The sequence below is a fragment of the Oryx dammah genome, unplaced genomic scaffold (assembly GCF_014754425.2).
Source record: "Oryx dammah isolate SB20612 unplaced genomic scaffold, SCBI_Odam_1.1 HiC_scaffold_2, whole genome shotgun sequence".
In the NCBI taxonomy this organism is placed as follows: Eukaryota; Metazoa; Chordata; class Mammalia; order Artiodactyla; family Bovidae; genus Oryx; species Oryx dammah.
Genome location: NW_024070186.1, coordinates 73,803,873 through 73,827,601, shown reverse-complemented (window position 1 = coordinate 73,827,601; position 23,729 = coordinate 73,803,873). Strand labels below are relative to the sequence as shown.

Below are 23,729 nucleotides of genomic sequence, written 5' to 3'. Positions count from 1 at the left end.
TGCTCACTAACTTCTGAGAGCCACACTCATGGTGTCACACATTCTGGGTCGTCACTGCTGCTGCTGCTAAGTCACTTCAGTCGTGTCCGACTTCGTGCGACCCCATAGATGGCAGCCCACCAGGCTCCCCCATCCCTGGGATTCTCCAGGCAAGAACACTGGAGTGGGTCGCCATTTCCTTCTCCAACTGGGTCACTACCACCTCATTTTCAGTTTGACAAGCTCTCTCCATTAAGAAGCCTGAATGTTAATAAGAGATTCATTTCTTCCCAGTTTTGAGCACCTGGAAGGCTCTGAGGGGTGGCGGGAGTAGTGCGGCCACGGGTCTTGCTCTCCAAGGAAGACGGGCATGAACGCAGATATCAACACGGGCGAAGTGTTATGCTAGGCAGGGGTGGGGAGGGGAGTTGCGGAAAAGACAAGGCGCGGGCAGAAAGAAACGTTACTTTTCTGGGCAAACGTTCGATTCACATTAGCGCCTTTGCGCCCAGGGCTAAGTACGTACTGAGGAGTAAGACTATTCCTGCTCGTATGGAGTGTGCATTCCATCAGGGAAGACAGATGTTAAAGCAGGAAATTTTCGAGGCGTAAACAAGGACTCAGACAACTCCTGTCTGCGCTCAGTCCTTTGGGACACGTGGCGCTGGGAGCGGAACCTAAGTACCAAAGAGTCGGGCTTCCGGGGTAGCGGGCCCACAAGAGCGGCGCACCGGAAAGATGGCGGCAGGTCTGCGGAAACGCGGCCGGGCGGGTCCCGCAACCCGGGCAGCAGGACTGTGCGGGCAGTGGCTGCGGCGCGCCTGGCAAGAGCGGCGCCTACTGCTGCTGGAACCGCGCTACACGCTGCTGGTGGCCGCCTGCCTCTGCCTGGCGGAGGTGGGCATCACCTTCTGGGTCATTCACAGGGTGGCATGTGAGTGCGCCGAGGGGGAGGGGAAGAGAGGGAGGGAGACCGAACCCTCAGTCAAAACTGGGACCCACATTCGGAACTCAAACTTAAACCCCTGATCCACTCAGCCATCAATTGCAGACCAATATCTTTTACCCAAATCCAAAGTCTGCTCCACAGAAAACCAAACTCGATCTTAATCTCCCCCAGAAAACCTGGGTCCAAATTAATGGCTGCTGCTGCTTTTCTCCGGAGAAGGCAATGACACCCCACTCCAGTACTCTTGCCTGGAAAATCCCATGGACGGAGGAGCCTGGTAGGCTGCAGTCCATGGGGTCGCTAAGAGTCGGACACAACTGAGCGACTTCACTTTCACTTTTCAGTTTCATGCATTGGAGAAGGAAATGGCAACCCACTCCAGTGTTCTTGCCTGGAGAATCCCAGGGACGGGGGAGCCTGGTAGGAGGCGTCTCTGGGGTCGCACAGAGTCGGACACGACTGAAGCGACTTGGCAGCAGCAGCAGCAGCAGCTGCTTGTCTCTATGGCTTTGGACACGTCACATCCCTTGCTGGGTCTCAGTCTCCTCATCTGTTGAATTTTGAGGACTGGAAGTATTTTCTCTGTGATAGCATTTTGTTACAGTCAGTTCGGCATTATTGGTCACTCCTCTCCAGGCAGAAAGCACTGGATTTAAAGCTTACTTGCTAAAGACTGTTAGTTCACTACATATTTACTAAGTGCTTATTATATGGCTAACACCATACTAGGTGCCAAGAGTATAGTGGTGAAAAAGATAGACAAACTTCCTACTTGTGTATGTGGACCTGGACAAAGATAAGTTAACAGAAAATTACATTACATTATATTCATCATAATGGTACTAGACAAAGTTCTATAATGGACAAAGGTGGGCACTTCAGCCAGACTTGAGGAGTCAAAGAAGGCTTCCTAGAGTCCTTTTCCAACAATAAGAGCTAGTTCCCCAAGGAAAGAGAGAAAGGGGTGGGGGGGCAGATTTATACTCTAGGAGAGAATCCTGTTCCAAAGAGCTCCCATTGAAAAAGAGAAAGTCTACTTCCTTTGAAGAAATGAAATAATTAGAGTTGGAACACAGAAATCAAATGAGGGTAGTACTAAGAGGTGAGATTTCACATCATGAAGGTATCTCTAAGCTGTGTTAAGGAGATAGTATGATGATTAAGAATTTAGAGCTCAAGAAAAAAAAATAAAAGAATTTAGAGCTCCATGTGTGCCAATCTCAACTCTTCCCTTCCTAGCTTACTGATCTTGAGCTAGTTACTTAACCTCATTAACTCATAATTTTCTCTTCTAAAAATGGGAATAATAAAAAAAACTTGGTCTTTATTATCTAAGAGCCGTGGGGAATCACTGAAGGGTTTTAAGCAGAGAAATGTGATGTTTCTATTATAGGATGAGCTCTCTGGTTGCAGGGTGGACAATAAAATGTAGTGCAAAAAAAAAAAAAAAAATGTAGTGCAGTGAAAGTGGAAGCTGGGAGCCTAATTAGGGAGCTATTGCACCATTGAGGCTAGAGATTGTTACACCCAATTGAGCGGAGAAGGACGAGACAGATATTTAGGATGAAGAATAGGCAGGACTTGGTGACTGAGGGTTGAAAATGAAAGAGAAATATAAAGGATATTTCCCAGGTTTGTGACTTGGGCAAGTGAGAGGTTAATGGTGCCATTCATGGAATCCAGGAAGGGGACCACATTTGGAGTGGAAAGTTCTGAGTTCCATTACAGACATGTTTGATTTTGAGATACCTGGGTTCATGCAAAGAATAGATCAGTTAGAGACGGGATTATGATAGAAATCCCAAGAATGAGCTGGAACTCTGTGCTTTGATGGAGTGAGGCAGAGCAATTCTGGACCATGAAGTAATCAAGTCATCCTGTCCTTTTGCAGATACAGAGATTGATTGGAAAGCCTACATGGCTGAGGTAGAGGGCGTCATCAATGGCACCTATGACTACGCTCAACTGCAAGGTGACACTGGACCTCTTGTGTGAGTGGGGTCAGACGTTCAGCGAGGATGGGAGGGGCTGGCTGGATGCCAGGCTGAACAGCTTGACCTGGACTCATGTTCCTTCTCTTCCAGGTACCCAGCTGGTTTTGTGTACATCTTTATGGGGCTTTACTATGCCACTGACCGGGGCACTGACATCCGCATGGCCCAGCACATCTTTGCTGTGCTCTACCTGGCCACTTTGCTGCTTGTCTTCTTGATTTACCACCAGACCTGCAAGGTGAGTTCTCACTACCAGGAACAGGGCCCCCCAGACTGGGAGGGCTGGAGAGTGGGGACGGTTCAGGGTTAGTGAACTGACCTTGTCCCCCACTGTGCCCACCTCTCAGGTACCTCCCTTCGTCTTTTTCTTCATGTGCTGTGCCTCTTATCGTGTCCACTCCATCTTTGTGCTGCGGCTCTTCAATGATCCAGTGGCCATGGTGCTGCTCTTCCTCAGTGTAAACCTCCTGCTCGCCCAGCGCTGGAGCTGGGGCTGCTGCTGTTTCAGGTCAACACCCCTCCCTTGTGGACCCTTCTTTCATTTTCTGTATTTCCATCATTTTCTCCCCAGTTTTCTGCAGCAGAGGGAGTAAGGGAGTGGCCAGACAGTGCAGGTCAGTTAAGGCTGCACTCGCATCCTGCGAGTCCAGGATGTGTAGAAAGTCTCCATCCCCACACACACCACCCTCTTCCTATCCTGTTTCCTCCAGGCTGCTTCTGTGGTTGGAGTTGGTCAGTTGCACTTACTAAGTACTCAATATATTATTTGTAGCTCAGTCTGAGTGTAGAGACAATGTATTAGCTCCCTATCCCAGCCTCTTCCCAGGCTGCCTTAACCCCTCCAGAGGTTCTGAGTATGAGTGCTCACCCTCTGCCTGGAGCTTGCTGGCAGGGAATGGGGAGATGCTGTGGTGATGGTCAGGGGTACATGGCCCTGATGAAACTGATCTTCACTATTCCTCCCCACTATCCACTCCAGCCTGGCAGTCTCTGTGAAGATGAATGTGCTGCTGTTCGCCCCTGGATTACTATTCCTTCTCCTCATGAAATTTGGCCTCCGTGGGGCCCTCCCCAAGTTGGGCATCTGTGCTGTCCTTCAGGTATTCCCTCCTTACCCTGTTGCCTTTCTGATGAAGTGGCGACCACTCTGTCTGGACTCCTTTTGTTTTTGAGACATCCTCAAAGCCAGGGGACAGTTTTGGAGTTGATTCTGATCTGGACAGCCACCACCTCTAGACTTTGGTTTCTTTAGCTGTAAAACAAGGGTGTTGAACTAGATGGTCTCAGAGAACTGTTCTAGCTGTGCACATTTATGACTGCTGCTGGTGCTGCTGCTGCTAAGTCGCTTCAGTCGTGTCCGACTCTGTGCAACCCCACAGATGGCAGCCCACCAGGCTCCCCCATCCCTGGGATTCTCCAGGCAAGAATACATTTATGACTAGATGAATTTAAATATAAAGCGCTGTTATTACATCCTTCCTTGGCCTTTTTGGCCCAAGATTTTGGTCTGGGTGGGTGGGCTGGCTTTCTTGCTATTCCTAGTGGCAATTAGGGAACCTCTGGGATCTATACCCTATCCCCCCTCCCCTCAGTGATTAGCATGAGGCTGAGGGTGAGCCTGGGCAGCTGTGCTGATGTCACACTCATCCTCAGGTGGTGCTAGGGCTGCCCTTCCTGCTGAAGAACCCCGTCGGCTACCTATCCCGTTCCTTTGACCTTGGCCGCCAGTTTCTCTTCCGCTGGACAGTGAACTGGCGCTTTCTCCCTGAGGCCCTCTTCCTGCATCGTGCCTTCCACCTGGCACTGTTGACTGCCCACCTCACCGTGCTCTTGCTTTTTGCACTCTGCAGGTGGCACAGGTGAGAAAGGGGGGCAGTTCCTTGGGCGGACGTAGGGGAAGGAGTGAAGGGCCTAGGCCTTAGGGGCTGCTTGGGACATGTTGAGCTCTGTGTGGCCCACTATGGCAGTTTGATAAGTTGTCTTCAATGGTTTCTCCCCAGGACAGGGGAAGGTATCCTGTCGCTGCTGAAGGATCCCTCCAAAAGGAAGGTTCCACCCCAGCCCCTCACACCCAACCATATCCTTTAAGTCATGGGAAGGTAAGTCTTGCCCTCTCCAGGTGCGGACAGGGTCCTGCTCAACTAACCCTGGACAGCTGCTAATCTGGGAGAGGGAAAGGAGGTTCCAGTAATAGCTACAGGGTCCATTTGTAGAACTCCTACTCTGTACCAAACCCTGTGCTGACTACTTTACATATTTAAGCATGTTTTATTCTTAATTCTAAATATCATTGAGTTACCATTATGAGGGGGCACCCTCTGCTTAGAGCTATCTTAAGAGCTTTACATATGTTTAAAGCTCACAAGAAACTCTGTTTTATCCTCATTTTACAGATGACAAAATTAGGGCTTTAAAAGGTTAAGTAATTTGCCAAAGTCACACAGCTAGTGAGTGATGGCTCCCTAGGCCTTACAGCTCTAGATTTTATTGCCTCCACACAGACTGAGGAACAGGTCCAAAGAGGTTCAGAAATGTGCCCGAAAGTATGTATTTAGGAACTACAGAGCCAGGTGCTGTTAGACACCCAGAAACTCGTCCTCCCTGCTTTGAAATCTCCCTACCCCTCTGCTCCTGCCCTTGGCCTTGACCACCGCCTACAGATTGTTTCTACCCTCTTCACCTCCAACTTCATTGGCATCTGCTTCAGCCGCTCCCTTCACTACCAGTTTTACGTTTGGTATTTCCACACACTGCCCTACCTCCTGTGGGCCACGCCTGCCCGCTGGCTCACTCACCTGCTCAGGTACTGGCTGGGACAACCCTGGGGGAGAGGACAGGGGTGGGAATCTCCTCATCCCAAGTCCATGACCGCGGAGGGGCAGTGGGTGAGCTGAAGAGCTGCCGGCCTAGAGACAGGATGAGACCCAAAACTTCTCTCTTCATTCTAGGTTGCTGGTGCTGGGGCTCATCGAGCTCTCCTGGAACACATACCCATCCACGTCTTGCAGCTCTGCCACGCTGCATGCATGCCATGCAGTCATCCTGCTGCAGCTCTGGCTGGGCCCCCAGCCCTTCCCCAAGGCCATCCCGCACAGCAAGAAAGCCCATTGAGACCCAGCTGTTCTCTTCTAGTCCATTCTCAGGACCCCGGATGGGGATGGACTCTGCCCTTCCCAATAAACCAAGTCTCCTCTGCAGCCTCTGTGGAGGTGCCTGGACCGAGCTGTGAGAGACAGGCATGTGGCAGATAAAGAACTCATTAAGACAGTCCCAAGAGGCACTTTATTGCATAGGATCTGGGGGCTGTGGCTCTCTCCCCTCCTGCTGCAGCTGCACAGAGCTCAGAGGGGAAGGGGAAGGGCCAGGGGGTGGGAGGGGCAAGAGAGAGCACAGGCAGGCACTTTTTGTGGGGGCAGGAGGATTCTGTGGAGGGAATGAGAAGCAGTGGGGACAGGCTGTCTCCAGCCCACCCCTTCCCAGCACCGAGAGGCCGGCTCTGGGTGGCAGTGACTTTGAGTTGGTTGGAGGGGGTGCCAGCCGGAGCAGTGGGTGACCCTCACATGTTTGCGGGGCTGTAGCACAGCAGGTGGAGCTGCAGGTTCTGGTCCCAGTGACGCAGCAGCAGGAAGAGACCACGGGCTGCAGCCTTGAGGTTGGCCAGGTCCAGGCCGTCGGGCAGGTGCTGCGCCCGCAGCCAACAGTCAGCCTTCGCAGCTGCCAGTTCCCACTCGCCGAAAGCCCCCGCACAGCGGTGCTCCAGCCACGCAAGCGCCACAGCCGTGGCCCAAGTCCGGCCCCGCAGGTCAGCGCCACCAGGCCCTTCCGACCCCTCTGAGGCCTCAGTGTCTGATCCCCGCCCACTGTCCACCTGGCCCAGACCCTCGGAACCCGAGCTGGGGGACGGGCTGCAAGAGGCTGTGGCGCTGCCACCCTGGCCAACACTGGGGGCTAGAAGTGCCCAGGGAGAGGAGGCCGAGGTGGGGCTGAGGCTGGCCCGGTGCACAGCAAAGGGCGAGGCACGGCACAGGCGCTCCTGTGAGATGCGCACCGCTGCACAGAACAGAGCGTCCAGGCGGAAGGAGCCGGGCGCCTCCTGCAAGCGCACCTGAGGAGAGAGGAGGTGGGGGGAGAAGCGAGCTGAGGCAGTGCCCTGGCCCTGGCAGCGCCACCCTCCACCTCCCGAGTCCTCACCAAGGGCAGGTAGTCATGGCCGCTGCCTTCACTGTTGCTGCCATTGACTTGGCCCATGTTGGGGCTGCAGAGTCTGTGGCTGTCTGGGCCTCTGGACTTCCAACGGCCCAGGCTGATCCGAGAGGGAGGCCGGGGGAGCGGGCGATGAGACCCTCCTATGGGGGCTGCATGGTCCCCCAAAGCAGAACTGGAGTTGCCAGTTTGTTCCGGGTCCCAGCCACCTGCCAGAGAGTCTCCCTTCAGTCCTGACTGGAGCCATTCAGTGGTGGTCCCTAAGCCTGCTGCTCCCTACTCCGTTTCCTCAAATGTGAGTGTTACCTTTAGAGTGGACAGCTGTGGAGAAAGGAGCTGCATCTACATGGCTTTGAGAGATAGGAGGGGTACGGGCAGGTTCAGCTGGCTCTGTACGGGCACAGAAGATAGGGAGAAGTTTGGGAGGGTGGCCAGTGAGGTGAGAACTGGCTCCTGGGAGGCCACCTGGGACAGACCTTGCTTACCTGAGCTCTGCACCTGCAGGGCTGAGGGTAGGACCTCCCTGGTGGTAGCGTCCACAGCTACAGGACAGGTGAAGCGAGAAGGGGCAGAGCTGACCTTACTTGTCTGGAGGGCTCGGAGCCAGGACTTCCGGGCGTGACCTACAAAACCAAGCAGCAGCATGTGGGCTGGGAAGGGGTACACGCCCACCACCCACTCTCTACAAAGAGGTTCACAGAAAAACCTCTGCTCCCATAATGCCATGGTTTCTTCTTTTGTCCTTTTTTTTTTTTTTTGCCAGCACCTTGAGGCTTGTGGAATCTTAGTTCCCTAACCAGAGATCAAACCTTGCCCTGGCAGTGAAAGCGTGGAGTCCTAACCACTGGCCCACCAGGGAATTCCCAGCCCTCTGTCCACTTTTGAACAGAATGGAGTTCCTTCTTGGGGCCAGCTCAGACTCCTCAACTTTGACAAGAAGTGGTTAGGCTAAATGCTCAACCACCTTGTATTAGCAAGACTAGGCTCCCTGGTTACCCACAAATGCAACATTCTGGACACAACCTGGAGGAAGCATTGAGTGGTGCCTTTTCCATCCACTCATTTCAGCACTGCTCTGTAGAATTTTCTGTAATGATGGAAATATTCTGCATCTGTGTGATCCAGTGTGGTAGCCACGGGATCAAGTATGTATTATTCCTTAGAGTCTCCACTAAGCATATGAAGCGTGGCTAGTGCAACTGAAGAACTGACATTTTAACTTTAATAATCTTCCTAAATGAGAGATTTGTTTTTACATTATGGGCACTGTGAATCATTACAAGATGAAATTCCCTCTCTGTTGGCTGCTAGGAAACTTGGCCAGTTTTGGGTCCCCTGCTTGCAAGGGTACATAACCTCATAGTGTATATCTTTAATATAACCTCATTTTCTGTTTCCTTTTATTATCCCTTCCCCCCACATTACCCTGCTTAACTTTTTTTTCTTGATAATGTGGGTGAGCTGCCTCAAATCATTTGTGAGCATGGTGAGGTACAGTGAGGGATCACACAGGCCTATGCCTCTGCCAGTCTCTGCCCCGTATGGTTTCCTTGAGCCCTGACTGTGCCCACCAGGAACTCACCCCGGTCAGCCCTGGTCTCACCCCCTCTTCGAAGAGCCAGCTGCTCATTGTCCCGAACCACAGAAGCTGCTGTCAGTCGATGGAGTGCTTGGTCCCAAGCATCTCTTTCAGAGGGTGACGGAGGCAGTGAGCCATCATCCTGAGGCCCCCACAGCGTCTCCAACCCAACACCCACCTCCCAGCACATGGGCTGCTCCCCACACAAGGCCCGGATCACCACATGGCAGCGTGGAGCCTGGGGAGGCTGTGTTACTGCTGAAGGGGCCAACTCCCTATTGAGGGGAACAGCGGTGAACAAGAAGGGTGGTTCCATCAACATGTCCCAGTCCATGGGGGCTGGGGAGAGCAGGCTTCCTGGGGAGAAACAATGGTAGAAGCAGGGGCCACGTGGTGCCCTGGGCTCCACCTCCCCGCAGCCTCCTGGGTAACAGAACGCAGCTCCCCTGTAACCCTTACCTGAGTCATCCAGGCCCTGTCCCAGCTGCTGCCCTGGCTCAGGGCCTGGCCCATCGGGTGCTACACCTAGAGAGGGGTGCCGGGGGCGTCCCGGGACTGGGTTCACCCGGCCTTGGGGGGATGAGAGGCTTCGGCCAGCCAGAGCCACTCTGCGTCGACGGCCCAGGACCTCAGCACTCAAAGCCCCAGTCTGAACCTGAGAAGTGGAGTCCACTGGTCAAGGAGACACGACTAGCCACATGCCCTTTTGTCTGAAACCCTAGATGGCTGATCACCACCCTTAGGGGTGAGGCCAGGCTCCTTCTGGCCCCTGGCCCCGTTCCCTGTGTCATCTCACAAGCCCATTTTACTCATTTTACTCATGGGCTTGTCTGTTTTTACTCAGGTCTTTTCCCTTTCTGCCTGACTGACTTCTTATTCTTCCAGAGGAGGCTCTTGCTTTCCTGACTCCCTCAGACAGGATTAGTCACCTTGACTATGAAACCCCATAATGTCACGCTTCTGTGCTTGTCAACATGTGTCGCATGGTATCATCATTATATATCATCATTACCTATCTGTTTTTTTCAAGTAGACTTAATAATAACCACTGCACAATCTATGGCATACAGCCAATGGTCAATAAACGTTTGCTGGATACATGGTGGGATGTGGATGGAATCTCACCTTGACTGGAGCCAGTGGGGATGGAGGCAGGGGACAGGAACGGGAGCTGGCAGATTCTCCCCAGGCTAGGCTTCGGCAGCCCTGCTGAGAAGGGGGATCCAGGGGAATGTTGCCCTCGGGGGAGCCCGGGCCCTGGGAGACAGGGGAGGCGCTGCTGCCTGTGGAGCCTGGGCCTGGTTCTGGGCTGGCAGAGCAGTGGGTGAGCACATACTGCTCCCGGATGTACGAGGACTGGAAGATGCGGTGCCATATGGCTGTGTCAGAAGAGGGATTAGGTCCGGGGTCCGTGACCGGGTCTGTCAGAGCATCAGTACCTATGGAGAGGTAGAGCAGATCCCAGCCCTGGCCTCTCCACTGCCCACTTCCCCTCTAACACACGCACACACACACGCACTCACTCCGCTCTGAGTCCCCAGCAGCCCACGGGCTGGACAGCTCTGCTGACACAGTGCCTGTTCCCAGTGGCTCTGAGGTGCCAGTGGGCTCAGTGCCAGGGCTGGTGGCAGATGGTGCTTCCTCTGGGGATGGGAACACCGAGCCGCCCAAGCTCTGCCAGCCAGGCTCTTGGCCCTGGAGAGGGATAGACATTGAGGAGAAAAAAAAAAACATTATAGTTATACACTCTTTTTCCAAACAGGATTTAAGATGGCTCACTGCAAGAGGCAATAAAGATTATAAAGCAGAAATGAAAACCTAGTACTAAGAAAGGAGGAAACATATATGCTGACCACAGCATTACTAGAGCTGCTATGACTGGGCTTCAGGTTTGGCCCTGAGCTTCCTGGCAGCCAGGGGAAAAGGCAGTCATTTTACAGCTCTCCCAATCAAAAAGGAGCTAGCATGCTTGGTTCTTCTAGAGAGATAAAGCTTTTCCTAATAAAAATAACTCATGTATCCAACTCCACCTCTGTGTCAAGTATCCTACCAACAGCGTGCAAGTCATGAATTTCTAATTAAAACACCCCTATGAAAAAAGTCAGTGTAAGGGACTCAGAGAGGTTGACTGACTTGCCCCAAATCAGATGGTCAGTACACGGCAGAATTGGGATCTGAGATTTCATCAAGAGGGTGCTCTGTGTGGCCCTGAGTGTTACAGGAAATACTCTAAATGTTGCTTTTTGTAGGGCACTGTGTGAAACAATGAGCAGGTTTCAACAAAAACCTCAAAGCCAATGCTGGTGCTGCTCTCTGTGTGCTTTGGTGACCGAAGGCATCACTCTGTAGGACAGCTCAGTGGGAGATCTGATGAGGGAGGCAGGCTGCAGTCACCTGAGGGACCCAGTTTGGTCCCTGGGGAAGTCTAGGGGGTAGCAGTAGATGAGTTTGGCAGAGAGAAGCACCGGGAAGAGGAAATGGGTTTTGAAGAGACACAGGGGCTTCAGCCATCCCAGGCCCACCTCCCACCGCCCCCCAACCCAGGCCTACCCCCGGGGGTTGGGACCGGAAGCCGTCCACCCTGAAGAGTGAGCAGTAACCAAGAAGCTGGTCCCCGGGATAGAGCGCGGGGATCTCCCGGGGTGTCAGCAGGGCCTCTACTGCATCCGGAACAAACCAGTCCACAGAGATGTCACTCAGCGCGGGCTCCAGTGCCTTCCTCAGGGCCTGCACCAGCTGTGAGGAATGACCAGAGGGAGCCCGCGGGAGAGAAAAAGATGCCACACAGCCAGTGGAGTGGGGAGGCCACCCTTCTGCTGCCGCTATTTGCCCAGCGCCTTGCTGAGGCAAGCAGGGCAGGGTCAGGCTGGGTCAAGAGGAGGACCGCGGGTAGGAACAAGCAAGGAGATGGTGTTCAGTCCTCAAAGCTTAGTGTGAACTGTCCTCCTGGCCTGTGCCATGTAGATGGGGCAAGGCTTTTCAAAGATATGGCTCAGTACCAGGACAAAACTTAGGACAAGATTTGGGGAATAGAGGCCATGTCCCCCGCACCTTTGGCCTTCTGCAGCACCCCACAGCAGGGTGCCCGGAGACCTCACAACCCAACCAGGATCTGTTTCAGACTCAGTGCCACTTGGGAGAAGGACCCTGAGGAGAAGGGAGCAGGGCCCAGGCTCAAGCTCACCATGGGCTGCAGCCTTTCTCCAGGTCTCAGGAAGTAGGCCTGGCCCCTGCTGAGAGCAGACAGACCCTGGAGCAGCTGGTGGCAGGCGCGCCCCAAGCCAAAGGAGAAGCACCTGGCGGGAACGAGAGCAGCGGTGGCCTCAGCAGCCCTCTTTGGGGGCCCAATCTCAGGAGCCTGGCTCTGCCCACTCCATCCTACCTGGCTGCCCCTCTATGCCACCTCATGAGCTCCAGGGTCTGGTGGGTCACAGCGGCCATGGGTGAGGCAGCGGTGAGCAGGAAAAGCTGCCTAGGGTGGGCCCTTTGCTGGGGCTGCCCCAGGGCCCAGTCCAGAGCAGCCCACACGTCTGGGGTGCCGTCCACAGCCTGTAGCATTTCAACACTCTCACAGATCAGCTGCACAGCTTCCTGGGGGAAGAAGGCTTGGGCTGGGCACACTGGGCTGGGAGGACTCTGTGTGTGCATACCCAGTTACTCAGGTGTTTCCAACTCTTTGCGAACCCTGTGGACTGTAGCCCGCCAGGCTCCTCTGTCCATGAGATTTCCCAGGCAAGAATATTAGAGTGGGTTGCCATTTCCTCCTCCAGGGGATCTCTTCAACCCAGAGATCCAATTTGTGTCCCTTGCATCTCCTCATTCGCAAGTGGATTCTTGACCACTGTGCCACCTGGGAAGCCCCTGAGATGTCTCTACTGACCCCCAAATCCCTAGGTCACACTCACATCACTGCAAGGCCGGCTTTCTGGGAAGAGGGGCTGCACCGAGATGCCAAACATGGCAAGGTTGATGAGCGTCTGGGGTGGGAGTGACTTCACAGCCAAAACGATGGCATCCTGGGGAGGGCCAGGGAGGGCAGGGTGAGGTAGGCCCCACTGGCACCAAGATCAACAAGGGATGAGGGGCCAGGTGAGGGAATCTGGGCAAGGCCCCGTGTGTGACTGTGAGAGAGACCCCAGCGTGCAAGGACGACTCTGAGTTCCTGTGAGAGACATTTGACCGTGGAGGTGCATGTGAACCCTGGGGTTTGGGATTGGGTGTGACCTAGTGTAAATTTGGGATTCCCTGGTGGCTCAGATGGTAAAGCATCTGCCTGCGATGCGGGAGACCCGGGTTCAATTCCTGGGTCTGGAAGATCCCCTGGAGAAGGAAATGGCAATCCACTCCAGCACTCTTGCCTGGAAAATCCCATGGACGGAGCAACCTGATAGGCTACAGTCCATGGGGTCGCAAAGAGTCGGACATGATTGAGCGACTTCACTTTCACTTTCATTTAGTGTAAATTTATGTATGAGAGGTGGGTCTTGTAATCTGGGAGAAACATATGTGTGTGAGTATGAGAAGGAGAGGTAGGGGTGTGTGTGTGTGTGTGTGTGTGTGTGTGTCTGAGAGGCAGCCCCCAGCCCACCTAGACCCACTGCCTCACCCAACCCCCAGCCCACCCACACCCTGCCCCACAGGCCTTGTGTGCCACACTACTGCCATCCAGCAGGAAGAGGAGCTCCCGTGTAGCTGTGCCCAGGTGTCCGGGCTTGGAGCTCAGGTCCGGGCAGAAGCTCAGCACCAGCACAGGGTTCAGCAGGATGTCTTTGTGGAAGCGTCGCTGCAGGAAGCACACCTGAGCACGGGAGCCCCGAGTCATCCTGGGCCAGGCTTCCTGAAACTCCCACCTGGGCTGGCAGCAGGACTTAGCTCTGGGACCTTTGTCCATGCAATCCACCCATACGGGACACCCTTTTGTGTCATCTGAATAAAGGCAATGGCAGAGGCAGGTGGCTGTCCTCTGCCTGTGTCAGTCCTATGCCCCATCCTCTGAGACACGTTCCAGGGAGACTTGTGCGGGCCTGCTGTGATAGAACTCATCAGCCTGTCTCAGTGGTAGCAGCTACTGAGAGCTCCCACTGAGAGTAGAGGCCTCCTGCCCATCCCAACCTAAGCCTGCTCCCCTGTTCCTCCTGCATTAATGCAGCCAGAGGTGAGGCCAGGACCCTAGGCCATTATACCTGCCGGTCCCCATCACTGTCCCTTCGCAGCAGCTTCTGGAAATCCCGACGGGCTCTCACTTGGGCCTCGTACTCTGCTGAGCTCAGACTGCCGGCCTCCAGCATCAGGTGGGGCTGGTGGGGCTCTGGGGAGGAGGGGACACAGCTCTGTCAGGGAAGCTCCTATCTTTAGATCCCCAAGCACTCAGCCCCACCAACCTGGGAGAACTTTGCAGGCTCAGCCTCCCTGCACTGCCAGGCCCACCCTCACCAATGACTCAATTGTTTGGCTTTGGGCCCAGAAATCATTGAAAAATGCTCCCCAGGTGGTGCTGAAGCAGGCAGCACTAGCCCACCATGTGCCCCAGTCTCTCACCACTGGGGTGCAGCAGGATCTCCAAGGCCCGGTCACAGCGGTGGCCCTCTGCCAATGTGACACAGATGGTGGCTGCAGAGCTGGCATGAGGTGGGGCATCAGCCCGAAGAGCATGAGAGGGGCTCTCCAGTCCTGAGGGAGTTAGAGGCAGGAAGAGGTGATGATCACGCCATCCTAAGCCAGTCCCAAGAGCACTAATATCACCTTCCCAGACAATAATGGGGGTCAGGGGGCAGGATCATGACTCTCAGCTCAGCTCTCAGAGTTCAATCTATAGGGTAGACAAGGGGGCTCTGCCTGCTTTCACGGACTGGGAGGGGAAATCCCAGGTGTGTTCCTGGCTGGTCAAACAGTTCTATATCAACCAACTGCTGATTTAATATTCTCCTCCACCTTTTGCCCAAGGAAACTCAACTTCATCACTTGGACTGGTCTCATTGTAAGCATTGCTCTTCTCACTGGTGAGTGGAGTGGAATGTAAAGAAATGACATCATTAAACCTACAGGTGTGAGTGTTGCGTGGAAGTAGCCAGTGGATGATCCCACTGGGAGACTAGAGGTTCCTAGGTCTTAGGTCCCCATCTTCTTTGTACACTGTTCCTCTCATCCCTGAGCCTTGAGTTGTTTCCCAGTCAGCTACACAGGGAGGGATACCCACCTGCCAGCAGGCACGGCCCAGTCACCAGCATCTCAAAAGAGAAGGTGTATGGGGCAGGGCAACGGGCAGGGCCCAAAAACACATCCCGAGGAGCAGCTGGCTCCTCCCAGGCTGGCCCTTCACCCTGAGGGCTGCTCACTCCAAAGCAGCTGGTGGGGCTGGAAAGGAACATGAGGAGGGTCACTCGGCCACTACCAGGGTCCCTAGCCCCTCTGGCTGACTGGCTTCAGCCCTTTCCCACCCTGCGAATCCCCCGGGACACCCTGCCAAGGCCCCCTCACCCGCACTAGACCCAGAGAAGCCGAGGGAGGGACGAAGGGAATCACCATAGGCCCAACCTGTCGTCACAGAGCCCCGGAGGCCTGGGGGGCCCCGGCGGGCCTGGCGGGGCCAGAGGGGTGAGCACAGAGGGCAAAGCCACGCGCAGCACCCCGTCAGGCCTGGAGGGCAGCTCCCGGCTGCTCCGCAGGGTCACTGTCATGGTGCCAGCCGCCGCGATGAGGCCTGTGGGCAGCACCAGCGTGGACCGGGCCTGGGCCAGATCCAAGACAAGATGACCTATGAGTGAGGAAAGGGATCAGAGGGGGCTGGAAGAAGAGGAGATGGGGGAATACAGGGTGGGAGCAGGCACAGTCAGGGAGCTTGGGCAAGGAGAGCTTTGTGAGGTTGTAAGGACGCTGGGCTAATGCACTGGTGATGTAAGAAGGAGGTGTGAGATGAATGGTGGTAGGAGAGGCAAGTTGATGGCAGAAGGATCTGGCTGTCATCAGGAAAGGCAGAAGTGACATCATTGCTAATGGAGAGCTGAGGAGGAGAAGAGGGATGTCCACACCACCCCCAAGGTCCGGTGGGACCCATACCCTCTGCCTCTCTTTCTTTACCTGCTCCAGCCTGTTCAACCCATAGGTCTCATTTCCCTAAAGAAGGCTTATTGACATCTCCCATTGCCTGGGACCCTCCCTGTTCACAAATACCCTGCGAATGAATGGCTGAAGGTTGAGGACTCCCCACTGCCCACTAGCTGTGGCTCCAGAATTTTCTTTTCTTTTTTTTTTTGTAGTTCCAGAATTTTCTGCCCAAGAGGAATTCAGGAACAGTAATCTATTTGGAAGCTGGCTAGAGGACATTTGCATACCAAGTATTCCACTTTACTTAGACCAAGGGGTTTGTTTGGGGACTGGTGATATCACGGGCAGCACTGCTGCTGCTAAAGGGAAGATGGCCAGGTGTCTAAGGTGGCAGTCAAAACCCTACATGGTTGGGCCCCAGCCTACCTTTACAGCCCTCCTGGGCCTCATTTCCCCAGGATGATCATTTACCCATTCTTCTGAAAAATACTTGCTGAATAAATGAAGGGGAGAAAAAAATGGAAGGAAGAAATGAAGGTAAGAAGGAAGAAAGGGGCTTCTATCTCCAGCATCTGAGGCTTGGGACAGCCTGATACGGTGAAGAGAACACAGTGTCAGGTTTTGAGTCTCTGCTCTGTGACTTCTGATTCTGTCTTTTGTTTAGTAACTCTCTTGTTTAGAGGAGCCTTGGTTTCCTCATTTATAAAATGGGGGTCATAATTATATGACTGTGGTGAGGAATGAATGAGACAATATACGGGAAGCACCCAATATGTAAAAGGCTGTTGCTGTCACTCTTGTCATCTGTTAGAGGGGAAGGAGAACAACACTTGCATTACCTACCTCTCTGGATTCAGAGGAGGTGACACCAGTGACTGAAACCGTGAATCACTATAAACATGAGGCATCTTATCACCATTGCCCTGTATGACTTGCCTCTGAACCTTTGCTCACACCGTTGCCCCCGAGTAGAGTGCTTTGTCTCTCCTCTCAACCTTCCTACTACATCGCACTCTTCCTTTCAGTCAAATGCTGGCTTCACCTTCTCTGAAGTATTCCTGAGGCCTCAGCCCAGAGCTCCTTTTGTCCTCCAACTACCTGCTCGGCTTGTGCCAGCTCTCAACACCACTGCATTCTGTCCCTCTTCTTACCCAGATAGGTAGGAATCAAGTGAACGCACAAATAAAGAAAAGAATGGAGTGTGAGCCAGGAATCCTAGCAGAGGGGAGGGCTTCTATCTCCTCACCCAGCACTCTCTGAGCCCCTTTGGGTCACTTTTTTTGAGAGATGCTGGGACTCAGAGATGACCAAAACACCGTCCCAGGCCCCGGAGCTAAAGCTCCAGAGGGGAGAGCCTTGTGGACTGCTTGCTGTGTCTGGCCACCTGGCTGCAAGCCTCGGATCAGGCCTGGTTCACATCCCACCAGCACCTAGTCCGCGTCAGGGGCCCAGTCCTCTGTGGTCGAATGAAAGGGTGAATCAATGAATGAAAAAACATTGACGGGGCGGGGGGCGGGGGGACGGGACAGGGAGGGGTGGGATGCAGAGCGGGTGCTTGCAGAGGGGTGGGAGGCACAGTGCGTCTGCTTTCAGGAGATGGGGCGGGGAGCGCCCAGGACTCACCCTGCGCGCAGCGGCGGGGCGTTGAGGCCCCCAGCGCGGGGCCTAGAGCGCTGCAGCAGGCGGCCTGCGAGCGGCGCCGACTCTGCAGCTGGAAGGAGACGCGCCGTCCCGCGGCCTCCGCCTCGAAGCCCGAAACCACTTCAGCCTCCGCCAGCGGATACACGAACACGCCTGGGGCGGGATGAGGGCACAGGCGATGTTGGACCTTGCCAGGCCGGCGCTGTCCACCACCCCACGCCCCCGGCCCGGGCCTTACCGTCCACCGGCTGCGGCTGCGGGTTGTGGTAGGTGAGCCGGGCCCGCAGGCTGAGGCAGGGTCCGTTGGCGCAGGCCCGGACCCAGGAGTCCGTGAGGGGCAGCGGCGTCCAGCTGGAGGGGCAGTACAGGCCGGGCATGGTGCCCTTGGGGGAGGGGGCGCTCTATGAGGGGTGCGCCGGGTGAGTTCGGGGCGCCCGGCCCCACCCTCCTGAAAACCGGCGGGGAGATTTTTAACTCCGGCACGGGGACAAGGACCTGCTGGGGGCGCGAGGCTGAGCCCTGGGGCTCGACCTGGCGGACAGGTGGCGAAGGGAGGGAGACCGGGGGTGGGGGGTGGGGGTGGGGCTGGTGGCGAGATGGGCATCCTCGCCGGTTACCTGGGAAGCCCGGGAGGAGCGCAGCTGCAGGCAGCACGGGGACCGGGGAGCGGAGGGTTAATGTTTAACTGGAGCTCCGGGCGCCCAGCAGTCCCTTCACCGGCTCCTGGAGGGGCGGCGCGGGTGGGGGGAGTGGGGTGTCACAGTCGTTCCATTCCCCCCCCGGGCCTCACCGCCACCCCAGTACCTGCCGGCCCCCCGGGGCTCCCCGCGGCTGCCAGCTGTTGGAAGTGCCGCGGGTGGAGAGACGGAAGATGCTCTGGGTGGGGAGCAAGGGTTTAAAGGGCCAGCATCCTTCTGGGTGCACCTAGCCCAGCAAAGGTTAGCAGGGGCAGAGTGGGATGGGGAACCAAAGGGCTGCAGTCTTTCTCTGGCGCCTCAACTGAGAGGGGCGCTGAGACGGGCTGCAGGCCGGAGTGGAGGGGGTTCGGTTGGGAAGAACAAAGTGGGAAGGGAAAGGAAGGGGTCTTACGAAGGCAAGAGCGGGAGAGGTGGCCGGGGGATTCCGTAGGATCTGTCCAGGGCACCTCTCCCCATCCTGGTAGAACTGATCTGGGGTGGGGGTTGAGGGGGGGACGCTGCAGTCGCCGCTGCCCCCGCCGCTGCCCCCGCCGCTGCCCCCACAGCCGAACTGTCAGGGGATGCTGCAGGCTGGGTCTAGGAATCATCCCCCTCCCCGCGGGCAGCCTCAGCCTCACCGTCGCGTCCTCTGCGGAGTTCTGGGCGGCACGACAGGACTGGGCTGGGTGGTGCTGCCTCTGCGCCCCGGGCTGCCTTCAGTCTGGACACCTGCTGGGCGCCCGCTCTGCACTCCCGCTGCGACCGCTCTGGGTCTGCACAGGGGCGTCGGCCCTAAGGTTGCCAGTCCCGCCCCCGCTCCGAAGGCCGCCCCTCCAGCCGGTCTCGGCCCCGCCCGCCGCTGCGGCGGGGCTGCTGCTCCCCGCCCTCTTCGGGCGAGGTACTGCCTCCGCGCCAGCCCCGGCCGCTCCAGCCCCTGCAGCTCCAGCCAGACCCGGCACCGCAGTGCAGGAGCCGCATCCCGGCCGCTGCACAGCCCAGCATCAGTGCGAGACCCGGGCCTTTGAGGCCCCGCCCTTTCCGTCCTTCAGGAAATGAGGCTTTCTGCAGGTGCAGCAGAAGGGCTCAATCTGCAGGCCCCTCAAACCAGCTCTGCAGCAACTCCACTACCCCGATTATCCCACCTCTACCCTCTTCACCCCTCACCCCCACAATGGCTCAACTTTTCATCACTGCAGAGACCCTAATCACCGCAGCGAACCCCAGAGTGCTCCTTCTTCACTGCAGAAACCTTCCCCATCCTGCAGGTGTCTTCAGCTAGTGTGACCACTTCAGTCCACTCCATGCAGGGATTCCCATCACTGCAGCGATTCTTCCCCCTCCAGTTGCCAACCTTCCCACCACTGCAGTGCCATCTCCCCACTTTTTTCTGGGGATGGGGAGGGTTGGCGGATTGCCCTCTCAGGCTATAACTTCCAGGAACCTTCAGTTGCCCACCACCTTGGAAGTGAGGCCTTTCAACCTGCAGAGCCTTCTGGTGGCTGTAGACTGCCCCATCATAGAAATGACCTCCACCCCAACCACATCACTGCAGCACCTGCAGGAGAAAACATCCCGGCGGCCTGTAATCAGGTTCTTTTGTTATCGGCTGGACTAACAGTGTTATGCTGCAAAAGATTAGGAAAGTCCATAAAATCTTCCCCCAAGAGCCCTGGGAAAGTGACCATGTCTGGTGTCACCCATGCAAACTTTCTTGCAGTGGCCACACTCAACTTCTGCAAAGAGAGCTTGAGGAGACCTGGGAGTGGGGGGCAGTCAGTGGGGAGTGGGCTTTCAAGTTAAGCTGGGCATTCTCACTCCTCCCTATTTACTCTATCCTGATTCGAGTCACTTATTCCACACTGGTCCCAGGGGGGACCCTCTGCCTTCTTGAGCACTGAACCCCCCACTTCAAGCCTTTCACTGGCTCAAACCACTTAGCATAGTGGAAACAGCTTAGCCTTTTCCCAGGGAACTTCATGAGTAGAAATGCACAAGGATGATACAGGAGGCATAGCCAACATCACAATGATCTAGTTCACTGGGAGCTCCCGCAGAGTTGCAGCCCTATACTTTCCACACTGTCTAAGCCCTGACTGCATGTCCTTTCTTCTACCTTCTCTACTGAACCCTCTTCCAGCCTCATTCAGAGTTGAATGTTCTTCTACCAGGCTTGGAGAGAAATGGTAGATGGTGGGGGTGGGGGTGAGGTGGACGGGCCCTCCAGGGACTCCAGGTCCCTAGGCAGTGCCAGCCCTGACCTTGAGGGCTCCATGGAAGTCCAGGCAAGTGACCACCTCCTCATGGGTGTTTTGTGCTTTGCCCCTTCTGAACAAGCCAAGAGCTACATGTGCAAACACGAAGCTGCAGGGAACAGTCATTCAGTTCAGTTCAGTCACTCAGTTGTGTCTGACTCTTTGCGACCCCATGAATCACAGCACGCCAGGCCTCCCTGTCCATCACCAACTCCCAGAGTTCACTCAGATTCATGGCCATCGAGTCAGTGATGCCATCCAGCCATCTCATCCTCTGTCGTCCCCTTCTCCTCCTGCCCCCAATCCCTCCCAGCATCAGTCTTTTCCAGTGAGTCAACTCTTCGCATGAGGTGGCCAAAGTACTGGAGCTTCAGCTTTAGCATCATTCCTTCCACAGAAATCCCAGGGCTGATCTCCTTTAGAATGGACTGGTTGGACCTCCTTGCAGTCCAAGGGACTCTCAAGAGTCTTCTCCAACACCACAGTTCAAAAAACATCAGTTCTTTGGTGCTCAGCCTTCTTCATAGTCCAACTCTCACATCCATACATGACTACTGGAAAAACCATAGCCTTGACTAGACGGACCTTAGTTGGCAAAGTAATGTCTCTGCTTTTGAATATGCTATCTAGGTTGGTCATAACTTTTCCTCCAAGGAAAGCATCTTTTAATTTCATGGCTGCAGTCACCATCTGCAGTGATTTTGGAGCCCCCCAAAATAAAGTCTGACATTGTTGCCGCTGTTTCCCCATCTATTTCCCATGAAGTCATGGGACCAGATGCCATGATCTTCGTTTTCTGAATGTTGAGTTCTTTAAGCCAACTTTTTCACTCTCCGCTTTCACTTTCATCAAGAGGCTTTTTGTTCCTCTTCACTTTCTGCCATAAGGGTGGTGTCATCTGCATATCTGAGGTTATTGATATTTCTCCCAGCAATCTTGATTCCAGGTTGTGTTTCTTCCAGAACAGTCATTAAGGATCCTCAAACACACAAAAATAGAAAAAGACATCCTTGCCTCGGTTCCCAAGGAAAGCTTGACTGTAAAACAGTGTCCAAGGAAGATGGTATCTCTGTCAGAGACTAGAAAACACTCAAAGAAGCCAAGTTTTGCTGGGAAGCTGGGCTGGCCCTAAGATCCTCCTGCTGGGGAGGCTGTCTAAGCTGAGGCAAATGGAGTGAGAAGTGGGTCTGCAGCTCAACCAGAGATGTAAAGTGTCTTGCAGGATGGGGTAAGGGTGCAGGCAGCCAGGCCCTGGAGAGGAGGGGGTTCTGTGGAGGGGCTCTGAGGCCCAGCTGGGAGGCATGCTGATAGAGGGGCTGCAGCCTGGCAGGTGGCTCAGGACCAGAAGGGGGAGCGCAGACCCAGAGGGTCCCAGAACCTGGTTTCAGGAGGTAGAGGAGATTCTAGGCAGGGAATGGCTTGGAGCCTGAGTGCTCTGCCATTTGCCAGGTGTAGGGGAGGACGTAGGGGCTAGAGAGCTACAAAGGCATAGCCTCTTGTCTTGGAAGGCTCACACTCTGGTGAAGAAGGCAAACATACAGTTATCATAGGCTAGGATGAGGGCTGCATTACAGGGATATCATAAGCGCTTTTAGCTGGGAGCTTTTAGGAGCAGCAGCTAACCTGATGGTTGAACGGGGAAGCCATGTAAGTGGAATCCTAAGTGGGAGTTATGCAGTGAAGAGGAAGCAGGGGGTCAGCTCACCAAAAAACGAGGTCAGAACTAAGGAAAAGGTAAGTAGGAGTGCTTTGTCGCTGTTGTTGTTTTCTCTAGGTTAATATCTGTCAAGCATTACTATTGGCTGAGCACTGCACTACGCATGAATCAGTCACCTCCTTTAATGATGAAAATAGCTCGAGACAAGTACTATTACTATCTTACATGTGAGGAAAATAAAATGCAGACAAGTAACTTGTTCATGATAAGCTAATAAAGCAGTAGAGCCAGAATGTTGAACTCAGATGGTCTGCCCTCAGACCACAGACTACTGTGATAGACAATACAGTTGCTACCACAGACAATACAAATTTATTAATGTTTATTTTGTGGTTTATTTCTCTTTGACTTTCCCTAAATCTCTTTTTATTCTGAATTTTTTAAAAAGTTGAGGGACTTCTCTAAAGGTCCAGTGGTTGAGACTCTGCGCTTCCACTGCAGGGGGCATGGGTTTGATCCCTGGTCAGGGAACTAAGATCTTGCATGCCTCGCGGCACAGTCACACACACAAATAAAATAAGTAAGTAAATAGAGATATAGTTACATATACCAATGAATTAGTTTTAGGTGCACAACAATGATTTTTTAAAAATAATTTTAGTTATGTATCTTTGGCTGTGCTGCATCTTCATTGCTGCAGGGGCTTTTCTTTAGTTGTGGCAAGTGGGGGGGCTACTCTGTCACAGTACATGGGCTTCTCGTTAGGGTGGCTTCTCTTGTTGCGGACCAGGGGCTCTAGGGCACGCAGACCTCAGTAGTTATCATGCAGGGGCTTAGTTACTCCACAGCATATGGGATTCTCACCGACCAGGGACTGGACCATTGTCTCCTGCATTGGCAGTCAGATTCTTTACCACTGAGCCACCAGGCCAGGGAAGTCCTCCAGCACAATGATTTGATATATTTACATACTGCAAAACAATTATCACAGTAAGTTTAGTTAATATTCACTTAAATTTCCTAAATCTCTTAATATACCTCCTTTTGAAAATTCCCATCAGTCTTGACTGACCTCAAGAAATAAAAGGACAGGTGGAGAACAGGAGACCTTGTGCCCAGCCACTGGGCAGAGGTGGGAGCCAGCGGGACCCAAGCAGGGAATGGGACAGGTCAGTGGTTGAACCTATAGCTCACATTCACCTCTTGAGCCAATGAGAGCCTCTGGGAGTGACTCACTCTCTTTCTACCACGGGCCCTGGCATACAGTGGATGCCCAGTAAATGTTGGCTGACTCAGTTAGAGGGATAACATGAGAAAACTTACTGACTCTGTTACTGAAATTGACCCTATCTTCTAATCTCTGTGTGAAGCAGTCTGCTGGGCTGCCAGCGGACTGTCCCTGTCCAGAATACCTGCTCACCTTGGCCACCACCAACCTAGCCTGTAGGCTTTTGCTTTTCCTCTGAGCTGGCCCAGGACAGAGGACTGAACTTGCCCCTCCCCCCACCCCAAGTCAAGACAACACTGCCCAGCTTAGGGCCAAAAGTGCCAACAACCTTTATCGAGGGTGGTGCTATGGGGTGGGGAGAGGGTAAATTTGAAGGGAAAGCATCTCAGAAAATGCTCTGCATCCAGGTCACTGTTGCAAAGCTCAACTCAGTTATCTTATGCTTGTGGGCTGCCTCCCTGTGTTTGGGGCCAGTAGATGTGTTTTCTCAAACCTCAGAAGGGTCTACACACTCATATTGAGTTCC

At 54.4% G+C, this 23,729-nt stretch overlaps 2 protein-coding genes across 3 annotated transcripts; one reads left to right on the top strand and one right to left on the bottom strand.

Annotated features, from left to right (window-relative positions):
• The first annotated feature begins 694 nt into the window (after positions 1 to 694).
• ALG3 (ALG3 alpha-1,3- mannosyltransferase) lies at positions 695 to 6,144 on the top strand. Its single transcript, XM_040252081.1, has 9 exons — positions 695 to 913; positions 2,820 to 2,919; positions 3,013 to 3,160; positions 3,270 to 3,430; positions 3,902 to 4,022; positions 4,576 to 4,781; positions 4,923 to 4,999; positions 5,581 to 5,725; positions 5,871 to 6,144. Exons 1-9 carry the CDS (start codon positions 718 to 720, stop codon positions 6,031 to 6,033), a joined length of 1,317 nt encoding a protein of 438 aa, XP_040108015.1. The 5' UTR covers positions 695 to 717; the 3' UTR covers positions 6,034 to 6,144.
• Positions 6,145 to 6,185: 41 nt separating this feature from the next.
• Positions 6,186 to 18,680, bottom strand: VWA5B2 (von Willebrand factor A domain containing 5B2). 2 transcript variants are annotated; one of them, XM_040252070.1, is made up of 20 exons: positions 18,007 to 18,680; positions 17,628 to 17,772; positions 17,372 to 17,542; positions 15,239 to 15,458; positions 14,901 to 15,058; positions 14,243 to 14,374; positions 13,888 to 14,012; positions 13,347 to 13,502; positions 12,610 to 12,720; positions 12,087 to 12,295; positions 11,889 to 12,000; positions 11,255 to 11,440; positions 10,228 to 10,399; positions 9,830 to 10,143; positions 9,164 to 9,359; positions 8,708 to 9,061; positions 7,611 to 7,748; positions 7,432 to 7,515; positions 7,114 to 7,334; positions 6,186 to 7,027 (listed from the first exon to the last, which is right to left on the bottom strand). In XM_040252070.1, the coding sequence occupies exons 2-20, from the start codon at positions 17,764 to 17,766 to the stop codon at positions 6,479 to 6,481; spliced, it is 3,747 nt and encodes a 1,248-aa protein (XP_040108004.1). In that variant the 5' UTR covers positions 17,767 to 17,772; positions 18,007 to 18,680; the 3' UTR covers positions 6,186 to 6,478. The 2 variants fall into 2 exon arrangements, with proteins under 2 accessions (XP_040108004.1, XP_040107996.1); XM_040252062.1 differs by lacking the exons at positions 17,372 to 17,542; positions 17,628 to 17,772; positions 18,007 to 18,680 and having other exon boundaries at positions 8,708 to 9,359; positions 15,182 to 15,328.
• Positions 18,681 to 23,729: the final 5,049 nt, after the last annotated feature.